General features: G+C 37.3%; 1 protein-coding gene across 1 annotated transcript in view; it reads left to right on the top strand.

The window, feature by feature from the left end:
* Nucleotides 1–18,617, top strand: part of TMEM131 (transmembrane protein 131) — an 86,397-nt gene that overhangs the window by 48,891 nt on the left and 18,889 nt on the right. The window contains exons 13-28 of the mRNA XM_009883131.1: nucleotides 2–119; nucleotides 221–391; nucleotides 715–825; nucleotides 912–1,046; nucleotides 1,527–1,631; nucleotides 2,941–3,027; nucleotides 7,535–7,687; nucleotides 7,841–7,916; nucleotides 8,030–8,147; nucleotides 10,094–10,232; nucleotides 10,340–10,449; nucleotides 10,834–10,900; nucleotides 11,802–11,953; nucleotides 13,261–13,403; nucleotides 14,530–14,716; nucleotides 16,206–16,391. Of these exons, the coding sequence (XP_009881433.1) occupies nucleotides 2–119; nucleotides 221–391; nucleotides 715–825; nucleotides 912–1,046; nucleotides 1,527–1,631; nucleotides 2,941–3,027; nucleotides 7,535–7,687; nucleotides 7,841–7,916; nucleotides 8,030–8,147; nucleotides 10,094–10,232; nucleotides 10,340–10,449; nucleotides 10,834–10,900; nucleotides 11,802–11,953; nucleotides 13,261–13,403; nucleotides 14,530–14,716; nucleotides 16,206–16,391 (2,058 nt within the window). The remainder of the gene's footprint in view (nucleotide 1; nucleotides 120–220; nucleotides 392–714; nucleotides 826–911; nucleotides 1,047–1,526; nucleotides 1,632–2,940; nucleotides 3,028–7,534; nucleotides 7,688–7,840; nucleotides 7,917–8,029; nucleotides 8,148–10,093; nucleotides 10,233–10,339; nucleotides 10,450–10,833; nucleotides 10,901–11,801; nucleotides 11,954–13,260; nucleotides 13,404–14,529; nucleotides 14,717–16,205; nucleotides 16,392–18,617) is intronic.

Genomic DNA, 18,617 nt, shown 5'->3' with positions numbered 1-18,617 from the left:
CCATCTGTGACAGTGCTGCTGATTCCGTGGAAAGACTGATCTATCTAACAAACACATTCAGTTTTGCAGTCCTTATACATGATGTTGTGTTACCAGAAGAAGCAAAACCAATGTTTAAAGTAAGCCCCATTACAGCAAATGCTTTTACCTAATAGTAAATGTTTAAATGTGCCGCACTTTATTAAATTGTAACATCAATCTTCATTGTTCACTGACCTAGGTCCAGAACTTCAGTAAACCAGTCTTAATTCCGCCTAATGAGTCCAGATATATTTTTACACTTCATTTTATGCCTTCCACGTCATCTGTTCATATAGATAATAATATTTTACTTATCACCAATGCTTCTAAATTTCACCTACCTGTCCGAGCATACACAGGATTTTTAGATGTAAGTATTTTCCTTTTTTTTAGCTACTTTAGTCTAATTAGAGGCAGGCTTCATAGGACTGTTTTTAATTCTTTATTCTGCTTATGTGGGATGATGACTTTTTTAATTTCAAAATGATTTTACCAGTTTATTCCTTTAACAGCTTCAGTTACTGCTTAAAATTTCTTTTCTGTTCCCTTTAGATTTACATAGAAAATGTGTAGAATTTTGAGACTGTCACAGTAGTGCTGTATTAGACTTATTAATGCATTTGTTAATGAGCTTAGAGTTTGAACACATTTTATATTTAATTTATGCTTAAATACCTTTATCAATCTTTCTAGTACTTTGTATTGCCTCCAAAAACTGAGGAACGATTTATAGATTTTGGCATATTGAGTGCAACAGAAGCTACCAGCATTTTATTTGCAGTCATCAACAGCAATCCGATAGAGGTAAGGATGGATTTATTTTTAGTTTGCCTTTTAAAAAATTTACATTAGTGTTGTTACTGAAAACAGTACCTTTTGTTCTTTTTAAGCTGGCTATAAAAAGTTGGCATATTATAGGGGATGGTTTGGCCATAGAACTTCTAACAACCGAAAAGGGAAACAGAACAACGATAATTGCAAACCATCACGAACTACAAAATGCTAGTGCGTCCGATCAGTCTTCAGTAAGTAATCCTTTGAGTCCATTGCTTAAAGCTAGATTTAGGAGGGGGGGGCGGGAAGAGACAAATCTGTGCAGCTTCTTGTAGTTTCATTTTAGCAGGCGGGAGGGAGGATAAGAATTCTTAATTTTGGCTGAATTTGAGTATAATAAAACGTAAAATTTTTAAAGTTTATTTTAAGAAGCAGTGATATGTTCAGATTGGTTACATTTTGAAAGGGGAACCTTCAGAAACAGTAACCTACGTGCCCTCTGATGATGCTCAACATTTATCTGGGGAAGAGTGGAATTTATCACCTCAAGGAATAGATTATTTTTGTGTTAGTAGCTTCTGTGTTTGAATTTTTCTTTTCACCACTGACAGTTGTTTCAGATGAATTTTAATTCACTTTAAAGAAATAAGAGGATCTTGGGTATGGGTTTTAGTGAAATTTCTTTCCATTTAATGGAATACAGTGGATGACTTTTTTTCTACCATTTACAGGTGATACTTGCATCAGGCTATTATGCTGTGTTTAGAGTAAAACTAATAGCGAAAGAACTTGAAGGAATTCATGATGGAGCTGTACAAATCACGACAGATTATGAGGTATATTAATTGTATATTCATGGGTGTTGCCCAAATTATATGTTCAATTTGAAAGTGTGAAGTTAAGTGTTGTGTAGTGGACAGGTTGCAATATTATGGAGAAGTTGAGGTTGGAAAGGACCTCTGGAGGTCAAGTTATCTCTGCAGGTTAACCCTGCATCAAACTATGGTAATGCTACTTATGCTGTGTCTTCTCTGAAGGAATGAAGAACGGCTTTCATTATGATTTTCAGAAATCGCCATTCAAATCTGACCTAATGCTTTGAGGTTCTTCAATGACTTGACACACTCTCAAAGCATCAATGCATGTTTGGTATAACACATGCTGACAATGTGCTTTTTATATATTGTCAGTTACTGAAATTGAGCTATAATTTCAGAGGGTTTTTTGTCAAAACCCAATGTGAAAGTTGTTTTGGAGAAATTGCAGTTTGCTGATGGTTGATGAAACAGAGTTCTTACACTAAGATTAGTAAGGCAAAGAACAATCAATTCTCAACTTCGTATGGCTTATTTTGCAGAAGAGATTCTAATACATAAAGGAATCTGTATTTACTATCTTTGGGTGATATATGTAGAAAAAAGAAGTGACTCACTGTGCTTCTGAAGTCAGGAAATGATACAGCTTGTTGTGTGGTTCTGATGAAGCTGCAGAAAATGGGAAATTCCTAATTTCTGCCAGTTATGAGATTTTGAGTTTAATATGTCCATACGTGTATGTCATCTTTCAGTTATAGAATCTGAAGTGTTTTGTTTTCTTGCTTGTTCTTACAAGTTACTCTACTTGTATTGGTAGCTTTGATAATACACAAAGGATCTTATTGCCACCCCTTCCACACTCTTTTTTCTAAGTCTCCGTCTATCTCAAGGTCTTACCATGACTTCTAATGTTTGGGTTTTTTTGAGAAGTTCAGTATATCCTCTTCCCTCATACACATTTACTTTAAAGATGTTATCCTCCTGTTTTCCAACAAAGTAAGCCCCATTCAAGTGAGACCTATGTAATGCCCCAGAGGACAGCTTATATTTCAACTGTGCTTTTGTGTTCCATGTAGAATGATGCCAAGTTTGACTGAGCAAAGGTGTGCTTCCTGACAATATAGAGTGACTGTTCTGAATATGATGATGAGTTGAAATCTTTAATTCATGTCTCCATGTTTTAAATGTGTATATAAACCTAGACTAGATTAATTGTAGAATTTCAGGGTTTTGTTATTCTGTGCGATTTAAAAGTTGAAGAGACATTTAAAGGCTGAAATCTGAGGGGTTTTTATCTGAATTTTTCTTGTTCTTTTTTTCTTCCCCCCAGATTTTAACTATACCAGTGAAGGCAGTGATTGCTGTAGGCTCGCTGACGTGTTCTCCAAAGCATGTTTTTCTTCCACCTTCTTTCCCGGTAAGAGACTTGGGTCGTAGTATTAAATGTTTTCTTGTGGTGTTTTTTATCTGTCCTTTTCAAGAGAAACTGCTGTCTTGAATTGTTGTGTGTCAAATTGCTGGAGAGATTCTGCTCACGACATCAAGAGATCAATCAAGAGATTCAGTTTGTTGCTATTTTGGGGGTTTTTTTGCCCCCATGTCACAAGCATGAGTTACCCCTATGTCTCCTCTACTGCCCACTTGAATGGGATCTTGGAATACTGATATGATCCCAAGCCTGATTCTTTGCAACTTCACTCTAACGTAGCTGTGGTTGGTTACTATTTCATGTGCATTAGCATCAAGAATAAGAGAGAGATGAAATAGGACAAATGCGTTTTTTAAATTCCTGAAGTCTAATACTAAAGACAACAAAGTCAGCTAGTAAACTGATGTTTTAGTGTAAGTCCTTGATCTCTGTGGAAGCATTATTGTAGTGTTTCCACAGTGAAAGTAGATCTTCTTGAGGGTACATGGTGGAGTGTACGAACAGGAAAGCAAGAAAGCTGTGTGGGTCTATAGCTCTCTGCAAAAGTATGTGATAGCTGTTTTCATCCCTGCTCCCACAGTAGTGTTTATTCAGTGAGTGCTGAAAGCAGCTTCTTTGCTCAAGGCTACAGACTCGAGTAGCAAGCTATTAACCAGATAATACTTTCTTCTCACTTGGCATTCAGCATAACCACAGAAGCATGGGCAGTCAAGGCATATTGACTCTGCAATTGGTAATTTGCTGAAGTCTGAACTTTATGTGACTTGCTGATGAGTGGGGAATGTAATATGATGGAAAATCAGAGGGAGAGAGATTGAAAGCTGGGGGAGGGGGAGTAGCAAAAGGAGATAGAGATGGCAGTTTTCTGAAAGGATGAAACTAGCTCCATGCATGTTGGTGGAAATGGTTTTTGTTTCCCTGTCTGTCTTCCATAGTTGCAATCTGTCATAGAGCACCACCTGTTCTCACCTCCTCTTCCAATAGCTTCTTAGTATATTCTGCTTATCTTACAGTTTGTGTACTCTTAAATAGTAATTTCTCACTGGCACTTTGTCAATTGCTTTACCTCATGTCTAGTAGTAGATAAACGATAATTTTTTGAAAAAGTAATGCAACAGGTCTTATTGGAGGAAGATAGGTCAATCAGCAGGACTTCAGTAATTCATTACTACATTTGCCCCATTGTCCATTCCATCTCCTTTCCAATCTCCTACTTCACAAATTGCCCTGAAGTCTTTTGATGCTCTTGAGGTCACACGGTCATGCCTACAATTGCAAAGATCACTTGTTATTTTTTTTTTATCTTTAGAATCTGTGTTTCCTATTTGACTGTACGGCCTCACCATTATATGGATATTTATTACACTGACTACCATATCTACTTCATCTATGAACTGCTTTATAAGCCTTTGATAAACTGAAATAACTTAGGGGTCCATTTCCCTTTCTCTCACCAAAGATAAAGCAATTTCTATATTCTGTATTCTAATGTCTATATCCTAATCCCTGGCAAGATCATTGTCCCTCTTGAATGCCACATTAAAATATTTTGTTCTATTTGGGGCAATAAAGAATTATTTATTCTTTTTAATCTCCGTTTATTTTGTTCTAACTGGTATGGCTAAAGAAGGTATTCATTTATCTTAGTTAGACCCAAGGCCTTGGTCAGCTTGATTTTTTTTTTTTTCCTTTTTTTGTTTGGTTGGTTGGTTGTGCTTTTTTTGTTTTGTTTTGGTAGGCGCTACTTCTTGTAACATCTGTGTTTCTCAGCCTCTAAGGCTGTTGTCATTCTTTCTCATCCCCAGACTGTTGTGATTTTTATTGGCTTCATGCTCTTTTCTAGTAAAGTTTTCACCTAATTATTTCTTCAGGGGACCTTTGGGAGTGTATTTTGTTTGGGAGCGTAGATTCAGATATAATTATCACCTTTGACAAGCTTCTAGACTGTTTTCTGTGTTCAAGCCCCAAGCTTTTCAGAGCAGTCAGCTTTGCTTATTACTTCTGTTAGTTTATCACTTGGCTCTTTTGATATTTGAGAACATTGACAGCAGACTTCTTTTCCTGGATTCATTTCAAACTAAACTTGTGATCACTGAATTCATGATAGTCTTGCATCTACTTGTTCTGTAATGCCTCCATTACTTATGAAAATAAGCCTAAAATAGCATCAGTTCTTCTTGTTTCAGTGTTTAGTAGAGAAATTTGACAGCTCTAACATCTAGGAGCAACTAGGTGCTACAATGTTAGTAACACTTGCTTTTCAGTTCATACCTAGGATATAATTGTCCTGCAGCTGCCCTGCTCCCAGTGCTGGCTGGCTGTGTTTACAATTTTAGTGTATTTGCACCTAAGGCTGACTTCTAGTATTCTGTCCAAGTTTGTCAGCAATACACTAACAGTGTATACAGGCCTTGTAAAGATCAGTGTCTTGATTTAAATACGTCTTTGCTGTGTTGACTTTGCTTCATAATGGCATTTTTAGCTCACAGTGCCACCTCTCAACTCTTTCTTGATCAAGGAATGAGGACGTGTATGCCTAAATAGCATTGTTCTGTTTTTCTTATGACTGATGGGTAAAGTCCTCTTCCCTTTTCTGTTGTTTCATGTCTAAATGCCACATTTAGACATGGTCTAAATACTGTTCACTTGTTCTACAGAGTTTAAGAAACCTTTATCTTGCCAAATTGATGGTAGTTTGTTACTCATAGGATTCCATGGATGAAGTTCAGGCGTACCTCCTATTCAGTTTAACAGGGCTATGCTGTTTAGAGATTTATTCTTGTAGTTTCTTTCCCTCTGCAGTTGCTACTATTGAGACTCTTATAGTATGTGACTATTTCCTGAGGCCAGAGTCAAGTTTTGAGCCTGGAAAAGTACGTCACCCATCTCTCCACTTTAGTCCTTACCGTAGAGAAATCTTTAAAAAGCTGAAAGTATTGATTTAAGGAAATATGAAAAACTCTAGTCATGTTCATTAGAAGATAGTCTTGGGTATTTAAACTTGCTTGTATTCGTTTATTTTATATGAATGAAATGAAAGTGAAATTAAATTAATGAAATTAAATGAATGAAATGGCAAATGAAATCTTGTCACTGGTCTCAATTTGTGCTTATTTGTTTGTTTTGATTTTTATTTATTATTTACTCTATGCTTGTTGGGGTTGGGTTTTGAGATAAGGTGAAAAATATGGCCACAGAATCATTGATTTTAAAGTGAGGGCAGGGGGGGAGCTTGAGCATTGTAATGATTCTGATCATGACAAACAATTAAACTAAATGTTCTATGCTTAAAACGTAAAATAATGTTTGGGTCAGAAGAGGAAGCACCATGCAAAGGTGCGGGGAAAAAACTCCCGGTCAGAAGAGGAAGCACCATGCAAAGGAAAAAACTCCTGCTGTTTTCTTTTAAAACATTGTAATGTTAGTACCTGGTGTCTTAATTTCATTGGAAGTGCGAAGGAGGGTTGTACCTGTGTTTTTTAAATGCCCTCTGTTCCCTGTAGTGTTTGTAATCTGCACCTTCACTCCACTGTTCCTTTCAGGTTCTTTCTAATTACTAGCACCTATATATAGATCTCTTACAAGAAGCTTGTTTCCCTTTTGTAATAGGAGGCTCAGAAAACTGAAGTTTCCTCTTGCCTTTCCTCCTCTGGTACTTTTTTAACATGATTTGATTAAGCAGAACTGTTGTCCTAGCTCTTCATGATGCTTAAGCACAGAATGCCAGCATGGTGAGGGTTGGAAGGGACCTCCAGAGATCATCTAGTCCAACCCCCTGCCAGAGCAGGTTCTCCTAGAGCAGGTTGGACAGGAACACATCCAGGCGGGTTTTGAATATCTCCGGAGAAGGAGACTCCACAACCTCTCTGGGCAGCCTGTTCCACTGCTCTGCCACCCTCAAAGTAAAGAAGTTTTTCCTTATGTTGAAATGGAATTTCCTGTGTTCCAGTTTGTGCCCATTGCCCCTCGTCCTGTTGCTGAGCACCACTAAAAAGAGTCTGGCCCCATCCTTTTGACACCCGCCCTTTAGATATTTATAAGCATTGATGAGACCCCTCTCACTCTTCTCCAGGCTAAACAGCCCCAGGTCTCTCAGCCTTTCCTCGTAAGAGAGATGCTCCAGTCCCTTGATCATCTTCGTAGCCCTCCGCTGGACTCTCTCCAGTAGTTCCTTGTCTTGAACCAGGGAGCCCAGAACTGGACAGAGAACTCCAGACATGGCCTTACCAGGGCAGAGTAGAGGGAGAGGATAACAAAATTAATGTGTACTTAATTTTGAAAGAGGGATGAACTGTGTTTGGAAGCAGATGAAGGAATGAATACACAGAAACTTAGCTTGAAGTGTTACAAGTGGTATTTTTTTAAGATTGTATAGTTAAAAATCTCAGTTTAACATTTCAGCTCTGCTGTGGTCTTTGTCAGCCTGCATAAATAAATACATATGCTAGGGAAAATGTATATCCTGCAGACTTTTTTCATCCTTTCTTTTCTTTAGGGGAAAGTCGTTCACCAGAGCCTGAACATTATGAACTCCTTTTCTCAGAAAGTGAAAATACAACACATACGCTCACTATCAGAAGATGTAAGGTTTTATTATAAGAGGCTAAGAAGTAATAAAGAAGATTTAGAGCCAGGAAAAAAATCAAAGGTTTGTTTGTGCCTTATTTCTACATGCTTACAAGTTCTCTCTTATATATAGCATATGCTAAGTTTCTGTGGTCATCAGAAATCTTTGTTTTTTCTTTGGTCATTAGATTTACTGTGCTGTTTCTTAATTGATACACTCTTATCTGTTTTGCAGATTGCAAATATTTATTTTGATCCTGGTTTACAATGTGGAGATCACTGTTATGTAGGATTGCCTTTTCTATCAAAATGTAAGTAGCGTTTGACTTTATAATGAAAATCTTCCCAAAAAAAAAGGGAGGGGGGAAAGTTTCTCCTTAATGATTTTACTTGAAGAGTTTAAAAACCACCTTATTTCTTAAAGCTGAATCTAAAGTTCAGCACAGCATAGCAATGCAAGAAGATGCATGGGATTCTGACTGGGATTTGCATGAGAACTTATTCAAAGAATGGACAGAAATAAAAGAGAACTCAAGCCATAGGTAAGTATTTTATCCCTGTTACTTTCTCAGGCCTTAAATCACTAGATAATTGTGTGTCATATGCTCTTACAAAGTACAAGGTTTCTTAATACTGCAGTGCCCTTTGAGAGGGGGCCAGGAAGGAGTTACTCTCTGCAAAACATTTAAAGAGAACATTTTAAAAGTTAAAAAACAGTAATAATTTCCTCAAGTCAAACACAACAATGAACATTACTATTCACTGGAGCATGCTGTAGTTCTTGTAACGATGGCAACATCAAGGCAGTCTTTACTCTGCAAAAAATTCCAAAAACAGATTATACTGTTTGTGCAGTATCCCTGCTTAATCTGTTTTAAAGTATCAACCTCAATATCTCTCTAAGATTTTATAAGATCTTCTGTTGTTAGTGTTCTGAGATTATTGCATTTCAGTGAATTATCAAATTGTCTGGTATTTTTCCTTGAGATTTGCTAAATAGAAGGTGATTAATTATTGCTATTAAATATTTGGAAAAAGTTGAAATCTGTAGGCTGCTGTATACCTTTTAAATATCTGTCTTCTCATACACAAAGTGATTTAATCTCCAAGAGACACAAGTTAGCATTAACAACAAGTGCATGTGTCTTTTGTGATGATGGCGTCCAGACTGCCATTTCAAAAAAGGTATGCATATTTGTGGAGAAACCAAATGACTGTATGTATGTAGTTATGTATGTACAGTAACAAAAGCATACCTCCTTTATCACTTTTTTGTTATAATGCTGATATATTAATAACTCCTGAGTAAATTTATCTAAACAGAATAGCTAGCCACACCAGTAACTTTCAAGAATGTCCTATCACCTACAGTAAGAGGACAGTAAAGGAAAATTCTATTAAAAACTACTTCTGAATTAGTAGCAGTTCTAGCTTTAATGCTATTTAATATAATATCTAGAATAACTAATGCTTTTAAAGAGAGTTAAAATTAACCAGCTGTCCAAGGTAGCATCCAGCAAAGGAGAAACTGCTCTTTCTGAATACAAAGGGGTTCTGACATGGGCATTTGGAGTCTCTCCAAAATACTTCTCTAGGTCGAGCGTTTCATCTGTTTTGCTGACTGGAGAACTCAATACTGTTAGTCTTGTTCTAGCTCATGTTGGAGAGCTTGTAGGACAACAGGAATCAAGTCTGTTGCAGAGGTTGGTTAATAGCAAAGAACGTCATTCGCTGATGGAAATAGCAGCTGGCACCAAGCGTGACTAGTTCAGATTTGCTTTAGATTTGTTAGATGGGAGTATAGGCACATTCTCTGTGTATCCATTGCCGCTAACGTACATGTACAGATTTACTGTACATTACACATGTGCAGGCACAATACGTTTTCTGGATCATGGATGTCTGGATGTTGTATTGGAAAGAGACTGCAGCAGGACTAATATTTTTCCTTTCTACTGTTTATACCTTTGCAAATCATCAAATATATTTTGGGTTATTTTTCTTACTGATTTGAATCTCAATTATATTGTCAAAATTTGGTTCTGCAACAGTAAGAGCTAGGCACTTCCTAATGAAAGATAAAATTTGTGTCTCACTGTCCAGAGAGCAGTGATTTAAGAGAAATGCGAATACCAAAAGATTTGTGATGCAGTGCATAAGTTCTACCACATTTTTCTGCCCACGTTTATCCATAAATAGGCCATAAAAGAACTTGGAATGGATGGATGTTGACAACGATACTTAATAGAGAACATCTTTAGAATCTTTGGGTTGGTCTCCTGTAGCACGTTTTGGTCATTTCTGTTGTGCTTTTTAATAGCAGTGCATATGGGCAGAGTTCAATGGGGTTTTTTCCTTGCATGTAAATATAATGTACCTTGCTATTTCTCAAACTAATGTTGTTTTCAGGGTGCTTTTAAGCCCTCTGCTTTTTCCAAGCTTTTCCTATTTTACTCCTGTAAAGTAAGTTTTATAACTGTTTCTCCAGACTGAATGCTGTATTTGAAGTAGACACAGACCTTCAGAAGGATGTTCGGTTGAAAATTACAGCAGAAATGTCCTGGCCTTCCATACTTAGTTCACCACGCCAGCTCAGCTTCCCTCTTACCAATACAAACAGTTCATCAGTAAGTTATTTTGTTGATAGTATCATTTTGTAGGGACTGCATTTTAATAGCTATTTCTAATTACATTAATACTACTGTAAACTTGAAAAAATTGTGTTTCTGAATAGGAAGAAGAAATTTTTCTAGAAAATCCAGCTGACGTTCCTGTGTATGTTCAGTTTCTTCCTGTAGCTCTGTATTCGAACCCATCCACCTTTGTTGATAAAATGTTAGAACGGTAAGTATTGGTTTAGAGCACTTAGGGCATTCTTACTCTACAGCAAAATGCTTTTTACAAAAAATGCACGCAGTATTTGGCAGCTGTGTTGGAAGTTAGTGTTGGCCACTTCTAGAATTTGAACCATTAGGCCAGCTGAGAACTGAATCTAGGCTGATTGCCATTGAATGTATGTCTCTATTTTTTGCTAAGCTAAAATGATGTTTACATTTCTTCCCTAAATTGATGGGGGGGCGGGGATAAGAAAAATCAAATGATCCTTTCAGCTGCATATTGTTTGAGTGCTATCATAAGTTCTTGATTTGTACTAAAATCCATAAATGCAAGTATGTCGTTATCTTCCCTGATCTGGGGGGGAGAAAAAAAATTGCATGTCTGTTTCAGGTTTAATTTGAGTAAGCCATCTAATTTCCATATGAGGACTCTAGAGTTCCAGGTCTTCAGAAATTGCGTAAGTATTTCAATAAGTTCTATAGACTTCTAAATTTAGATAATTTAATGTTTTGATAGGAGTTCAGACGTACATGTCTTCAAGTTTAGGTATTAATATGTGTAAAAAACGTGATGCTTCTCTTGGATATTTTCAAGGAAATGGGAAAAGTAGTATTTCTTCAAATGTAACACTTAAAATGTCGCTTTTTCTGTATGCTTTTCATTCTCTACTGATACAGGATTCTTTTCTTCAGTGTAGTGGTTGCTAGTTCTAAAATTAGTAAAATACTGAGTTTTCCATTGCTTTGTTCTTAATTTTAAATGATTCAAGTTTTGTGGACAACCTTAAGTGCGCGTTTTTTTCTGTAGAGCATGCCACATCCTGAACACTTTCTTTTCTCTTCCAATATATACACCTTTTCCCCTCCATTTGCAGTTTCTTTTAGATTAGCAATTGGATGCTTGCACACTATCTAAAGGCAAACTTAGCAAAATACACTTTTCAATCGTTCTTCTGTTTTAAGTTTGCTTTTTCCCCTTTATATATTCTCAAAATTTTCCATTGTTAAAACATTTTTAGGGTGGAAAATGTTACATAATGGTTTAACGCTAATTTAAAATATACATTTAAGAATTTCTGAACTCTTTCTTCTACTGGAACTTTACAGATCCACATGGGTGTAGTTTAGCTCAGTTCTGTCTTATGTTCTTCTGCTTCTTAATAAACACAGATGGCTTACTAAGTGGGGAAATTCTTGTGCTATCAGACTTTTTGGTTTAAAAAAAAGACAGTGTATGTCCCTGGGTAGTACACTTCCTTATGACAAGACCAATATTCTAGCTAAAATAATACCTTTTCTATCAAATATATGTAAAAATTTCCCATTTTTAAAGTGCTACTTTGTTTTCCCCACTCTAAGGTCCAGCCACTACAGAGCACTGCAGGACTTACAAAGGGCCTGGCTCGTCATTCGGTTTTAAGCCTAATATTAAAACCTGGTGAGAGAAAGTCTGTCAAAGTAAAGTTCACTCCAGTTCTTAATAAAACCGTTTCATCATTAATTGTTATCAGGTATGATAGTTATTTCCAAAATGAGTGTGGTATTTTTTCTGATGTTTTTTATTTATATAGAAGATCATACTTGTGATCAGCTGTCAATAAGAAACTATTGCTTTTACAAGAATAACTGTAGAATCATATGTGTCTGGAGAAAGATTTAATTGAAATGCAATTGTGATATGTTTTGCAGTAGTTAAACTGTATTCAGTACATACTTTCTAATATAAATATATTGTTATGATAGAATCACAGAATAGTTTGAGTTGAAAGGGACCTTTAAAGGTCATCTAGTCCAACCCCCCCTGCAATGAGCAGGGACATCTTCAGCTAGACCAGGTTGCTCACAGCCCTGTCCAGCCTGGCCTTGCACACATACAGGGATGGGGCATCTACCACCTCTTTGGGCAACCTGTGCCAGTCTCTCACCACCCTCGTAGTGAAAGATTTCTTCCTTATATCTAGTCTGAATCTACCTTCTTTTAGTTTAAAATCATTACTCCTTGTTCTGTTGCTACTGGCAAAAAGTCTGTCTCCGTCTTTCTTATAAGCCCCCTTTAAGTTCTGAAATGCTGCGATAAGGTCTCCCCAGAGCCTTCTCTTCTCCAAGCTGAACAACCCCAATTCTCTCAGCCTCTCCTCACAGGAGAGGTGTTCCACCCCTTTAATCATTTTTGTGGCCCTCCTCTAGACCTGCTCCAACAGGTCCATGTCTTTCCTGTGCTGGGGACCCCAGAGCTGGACGCAGTACTCCAGGTGGGGTCCCACCAGAGCAGAGTAGAGGGGCAGAATCACCTCCCTCAGCCCACTGGCCACACTGCTTTTGATGCAGCCCAGGATACAGTTGGCTTGCTGGACTGCGAGGGCTCATTGTTAGCCCGTGTCCAGCTTTGCATCCACCAATACTTGGAGACTTGAATTCTTAAGTATATACTACACTATCTTGAAAGTAGGGCCTTTAGCTATAGATGCCATTTACAAGATCAAGCTCTGATGCAAGTTCAGTCTGTCTAGTAAAGAGCTCTGTTTCACTTTTGTATCAGGTGTGATACATTAATATGATGATGAAATATAAACTTTAACTAGTACTTCCCTGGTTTTTTGTTTGTATGTTATGTTGTAATTTCTTAAGTTTTTGTCTCGCAAATGCTATGTTTGAGACCCCACTATTTACTTCCATATTGTGGGGAATTATCTGTGGAACTGCTTATATTTCTGTCCTCCAGATTTGGGATATAACTTTATGAACTGTCGAGACGCTTGCAGGAGCAATAGACTGCATAATTCGTTTATGAATGTTTCCCTTTTTCCTTTGTACACAGGAATAATTTGACTGTAATAGATGCCATAATGGTACAAGGACAAGGAACGACTGAGAGCTTGAAGGTTGCAGGCAAACCTCCTGGTGCAGGAAGTTCTTTACGCTTTAAAATCACAGAAGCATTATTAAAAGACTGTTCAGAAAGTGAGTACTTCTTGAGATACTATGCTGAACAGAAAAGAAATTACATTTTACACGTACAACTTGAAATGCGTGGAATTATTTTTTTCCCCTGTTACTAGTGCTCCAGAAATTTCATTTCTTTAAATACGTTAAAATTGGTTCTTCATTTAGGCAGAAAATAGAATATTTTACCTCTCTCATTTTAATGTGAAAATTAGGAAAAATGAAACATTAGCCCTTCATCCACTAAAGTTCAAGATAGAGGTGATGAAAATCCTAGTAAACATACTAGGATAATCTCTACTTCCTAAATTTAAGTTAAATTGGATCACAGATGCAATTTTCTGCTTTTTTTTTTTTTTCCCTCACATCTTCAGAGTCTGTGTGCACGTAGCCAACAGGGGAAAAGGTAGGGTCTGTTCCTTGATGAAGATGAAATCCTAGCCAGGTTCTACTCTGGGGTCAGAGGTTTTCTGCTCTGTGGCCTCAGGCTTGCTCGTGAGCAGAGAGCGAGGAGTACCTGTATTACCAAAGGAACTGGTAAAAGAGGTTTAGTTGTATCTGGTATTAAAATTTGCTTTGTTATTTTGCAGATTTCCAGATGTATTTGTAAGGTGCCATGTTAATTGTTATCTGAGATTATTCCACTTTTTTTGAGGGACAAGTAAAAAAACTTCAAGTAAAGCTTAGTCATTACCTCTTACATGTTGCGGTTTAGAGATTTTTTTGCTAATAAGATATGTGTAGCTCAGCCATGGATTTTATTTTTAAGACACAAAAAATAAGCTTTAATTCTCTTCATGCCTGGACTTTTCACAGAATACCACAGCACCATGCAGTACATCAGAGAACTTTACAGCTTAGATGACTTTTTGTGAGGCAGCAGTGCTATTGGAGGTTTGGGGGTTTGTGGTTTTTCCCTGATAAGTTAGAGTGCTCTGGAATTGTACAAGTGCCCTACCTTGACAGTGATGAGAATCTGGCTTCGGAGACCTGTTTCTGCAGGTCAAGAAAAGATTTCCGTGGGCCTCGCGAGTCCCCTTTTCTGCTGTTGTACTGCCAGAACTCCCTTCTGCTGTAGAATATGAATATAGTGAAGGATATCTGTTTAGCATAACACTAACCACTTTCTGCTGTTTGTTTCTAGAAATGAAATACAAAGAACCGAATTTCACACTGAGAAGAACATTTAAAGTGGAAAATACGGGGCAGCTGCAGATTAATGTGAAAACTATGGAAATCAGTGGCTATACATGTGAAGGATATGGATTTAAAGTAGTTAACTGTCACGAGTTTGCACTAAGTGCCAATGCCTCTAAAGACATTGTCATATTGTAAGTGTTTTTTTCTTAAATCTAAACAGAGTATTACATAAGGAATTCTGTATACCTAATTCGGTTTTCTGTTGGTTAAATTCTGAGGTTTTTTACTTGAACTTTGAGTGTTTTGGAGGGGTTTTTTTATACAACTTAACCATGAAATTTTTCTCTCTTCTTGCAAACTCTATTTGATTTTTAAATAATTTCAAATTTTCATGACTGACTGTAGTACTACTTTTATTACTGTCCAGTATGTATAACTTACTGAGTTGAAATAGTGTTACTATATGGTTTTTATACATTTTCTTCATTTGGGTTGTGAATGCACATGAGATCTAGATTTACATATGTTTTTGCTGCATTGCAGTATGTAGAAAAGAGCCTTTACGCTAAGGATTATTATCATAATGCACAGCATTTTAGTCGTGAGTATTTTTTCTGTTGCCTTATGATAATGATTGCTTAATTCTGTCAATTTTTATTGTAAAAGATCTCTGCACTCTTAACACTGCTTGAATGTAAAATTAACTATTCAGAATATAATATCTAAAAAGTTGAGAAGGTGCGTTTGTCCTATAAAAGGATGTACGAGATATTGCAGGTGAAACCACTAATATTTCTGCAACAATCTTAGTTTGTGGTGAGACAGAAGCATAGTGGTGATGTTGAAAAGACATACTAGTTGTGGCTTAAGGGTGAAGTGTTTAAAAACTTCGTAGCTCACAACTATTGATAACAGGGGGATGCTATTGCTGAGCAGTGCTTACACAGAATCAAGGCCTTTTCTACTCCTCATCCCATGCCACCAGCGAGCAGGCTGGGGGTGCACAAGAAGGTGGGAGGGGACAGAGCCAGGACAGCTGACCTCATCTGACCAAAGGGATATTCCATGCCATATGACGTCATGCTCAGTAAATAAAGCTGGGGGAAGAAGGAGCGAGAGGGGGGTGTTTGTCTTCCCAGGTAACCGTTACGCCTGAGCCCTGCTTTCCTGGAGATGGCTGAACACCTGCCTGCCCATGGGAAGCAGGGAATGAATTCCTTGGTTTGCTTTGCTTGTGTGCACGGCTCTTGCTTTGCCTGTTAAACTCTTTTTGTCTTGACCCACAAGTTTTCTCACTTTTACTCTTCTGATTCTCTCCCCCATCCCACTGAGGAGGGAGTAAGCGAGTGGCTGCGTGGTGTTTAGTTGCTGGCTGGGGTTTAACCACAGCAGGTGTCTCGAGTAATTCAGTATCAGACCTGTTAAGCATAGGTGTTTATGTACTTAGTCAAACACAACTTGATGTATTTGAAAGGTACTCATAAGTATTTTTAGGCTAATTGCCTGGATGATTATTAGTCGTACTGCTAGGGCAATTTGTTACAAATGTTTGATTGGCAGTTATGGCAGTAATTGGTGTAGGGTTTTGGTTTTTTTTTTTAATTTATGAATAATATCAATTATCTCGAACTTCCGTGCTGTTCATATGAAAAGTTCTAATGTGCTTTACTTTGCTTACAGGTTTACACCTGATTTCACTGCTTCCAGAGTCATACGTGAATTAAAATTCATCACCACAGGAGGCTCTGAATTCATATTTATCTTGAATGCATCCCTTCCATATCACATGTTAGCAACGTGTGCAGAAGCGCTACCCAGGCCCAACTGGGAATTGGCACTGTACATAATCATCTCAGGAATAATGAGGTAGTGTGTGTATGTTTTTTCTTGTAGGTATAGATGCACGAACTGCTTGAATACAGGTTACAGAGAAGTATGTATGTATTCAGAACGTGCTGTAATTGGTGTAAAATAAAATGGAGTGAGGTGAAAAAGAAGAAAAAAATTAATAAATGCTACTGTGGATTGAGTGTGAAGAGAGTTTAAGGCTGAGGAGTACTGACTTTCTGCTCAAACTGAGGACAAAATGATGTATTTCTTGCTTGGGCCTATTTCCTTAAGTGAGATGCATACTCCTATTAACCCTTGTAATATGTAGTACTTCGATAACTAATTAAGCCAAATTTGAGTCAAATGAGGTATTAAAGCACTGCTAACCATGAATTCCTGTAGAAATTGAAGCATCCTTCTGGAGCATTGTGCTTTAGCGCGATATGAGGCAGTGACTGTAATGAGCTTAGCAGATAGATGCCTTGGATGAATTTAACTTTGCTGCCACTTGTGTGTGACAGACAGCTGGTGATACTAATAATGGGATTTCTGAGAACCTGAAGGGTATTGTTTGCAACACTGTGCGCTTGGAGGTTACGTAGTAGCATAATAATGCACTTTTTTGTCAGCAAACAGCCGTGTGTTAGCTGTGACTGGTTGAAATAGGAGTTGAAAATACCACTGCGTTTTGCTAGTCTAACCTCTACCCATCTTTATTTATTTGAAATCTGAGGTTATAAACAACATGTCCCTGCTCATCTCTTGGGTGTGAGACACTTTCCCCTACTGCCTTTATCCAGAGAAAACCCTTGCATAGAAACTTATCAGTAAAGTTGTTACTTATCGGTAACAACAAATGTCGTTTTCCTTTTTCATTAGTGTTAAGCTTATATCTTTAGTGTGAGATGGATTGCTGCTGTAGGTGCCTGTGATGAAAAAGCAGTCTTTCTGTGTGCTGTAAATCCAAAGCATTACCACAGATATGTAATGTTTCCTGCATTATTTTTTTTTCATGCTAAGATACTGGCTTTTTCATGTTGCTGTGTAAATGTTCACCTAAGCTATCTTTCCTTTTGGGAATTGATAAAAGTATTGAGAAGATAAAGTTACAGCCTGCTTCATTTTCTTTTTTGACTCTTCAGCACTTTGCTAAGTAATGCAGTGTTGCTTGGGAAACTGCATTTTCCTAAGTTACTTAGAAAATTTTGTTTCTATTGCATTACTTAGGAAAGTGCTGAGTTAGTACTTCAGTGGTTTGCTTCTGCATGTTTGCTAGAAATGTATCAGCTTAGTTTCTCTTTAGTTTATTGACAAAGTGAAAAATGCTTGTCAGCTTGTGAGTGTAGTTTGTGTGGAGAATTTTAGATGTGCTTGTTTGTTAATTAGACTTTACAAAACAATACAGAATAGTAATCCTTTCCCTCACTATGTCTTTTTCCTACAAGTACAAAACATCTTTCTTAGCAGCAAACTAGAGAAGAGTCCTAATGTAACCATTTCATAATACTCCAAAGATCCTGTGCGCAGACAGCCTCTGACTTTAAGGACACCATCACGTAGGGGTTTGCTCATTGCCACTAAAACAATACTTCCATATTGTTGCAAATCTATCCTGAATATCTAAGAATGAACAACTCTTACGAGTTTGTCTAGTTCATGTTTTTAATTTAATAAGGCGGTGTGAGTCACTATTGGTTTGGATTACCATATTTGAAGCTCCAAGTTTTGAAGTTCAACTTGATAGGATATGTCCAAATGCGACAAAGGAGTCAGTCCCTTTTATGAAGAACTTGCCAACTACGCATATGTGTGCTCCAGGATAAAACCGTGAGGGGAAAGAGGGATGTACCAAGATCATTCTTGGGTGTCTAGACTGTGTTACTCCTGGCTGCATGGTGTTCCTCACACTGATTTGCTTTGTAATTTAAATAACATGACCACTTTGGGCTAGTTATATTTTTAAAATAATATTAAAAACAAAACAAAAACAAACAAACAAAAAACCAACTACCACTGCTCCCACCACCACACCAAAACCAGAAAGTGCGGTTAAAAAGACCAAAAAACAAGACTTGTTCTGGTTTTTTGGGTTTTTTTTTTTTTTTTCATTTAAAAGCTGCTATTTGTTTATCAAAACACTAAAGTGGCTTACGTAGAGGGAGTAGAGTCCATACCCAGAGTGGCAGAGGAGAAGCTCTCAAGGTGACCTTTTGCTGCAGCCTCCCCTGTACAACCTGTGCGGAGCCCAGCATTGATACCGCA

This window comes from Charadrius vociferus, unplaced genomic scaffold (assembly GCF_000708025.1).
Source record: "Charadrius vociferus isolate BGI_N301 unplaced genomic scaffold, ASM70802v2 scaffold92, whole genome shotgun sequence".
NCBI classification, from domain to species: Eukaryota; Metazoa; Chordata; class Aves; order Charadriiformes; family Charadriidae; genus Charadrius; species Charadrius vociferus.
Note: the sequence above shows the minus strand (reverse complement) of the source record. Positions and strands in the feature narration are given on the sequence as shown.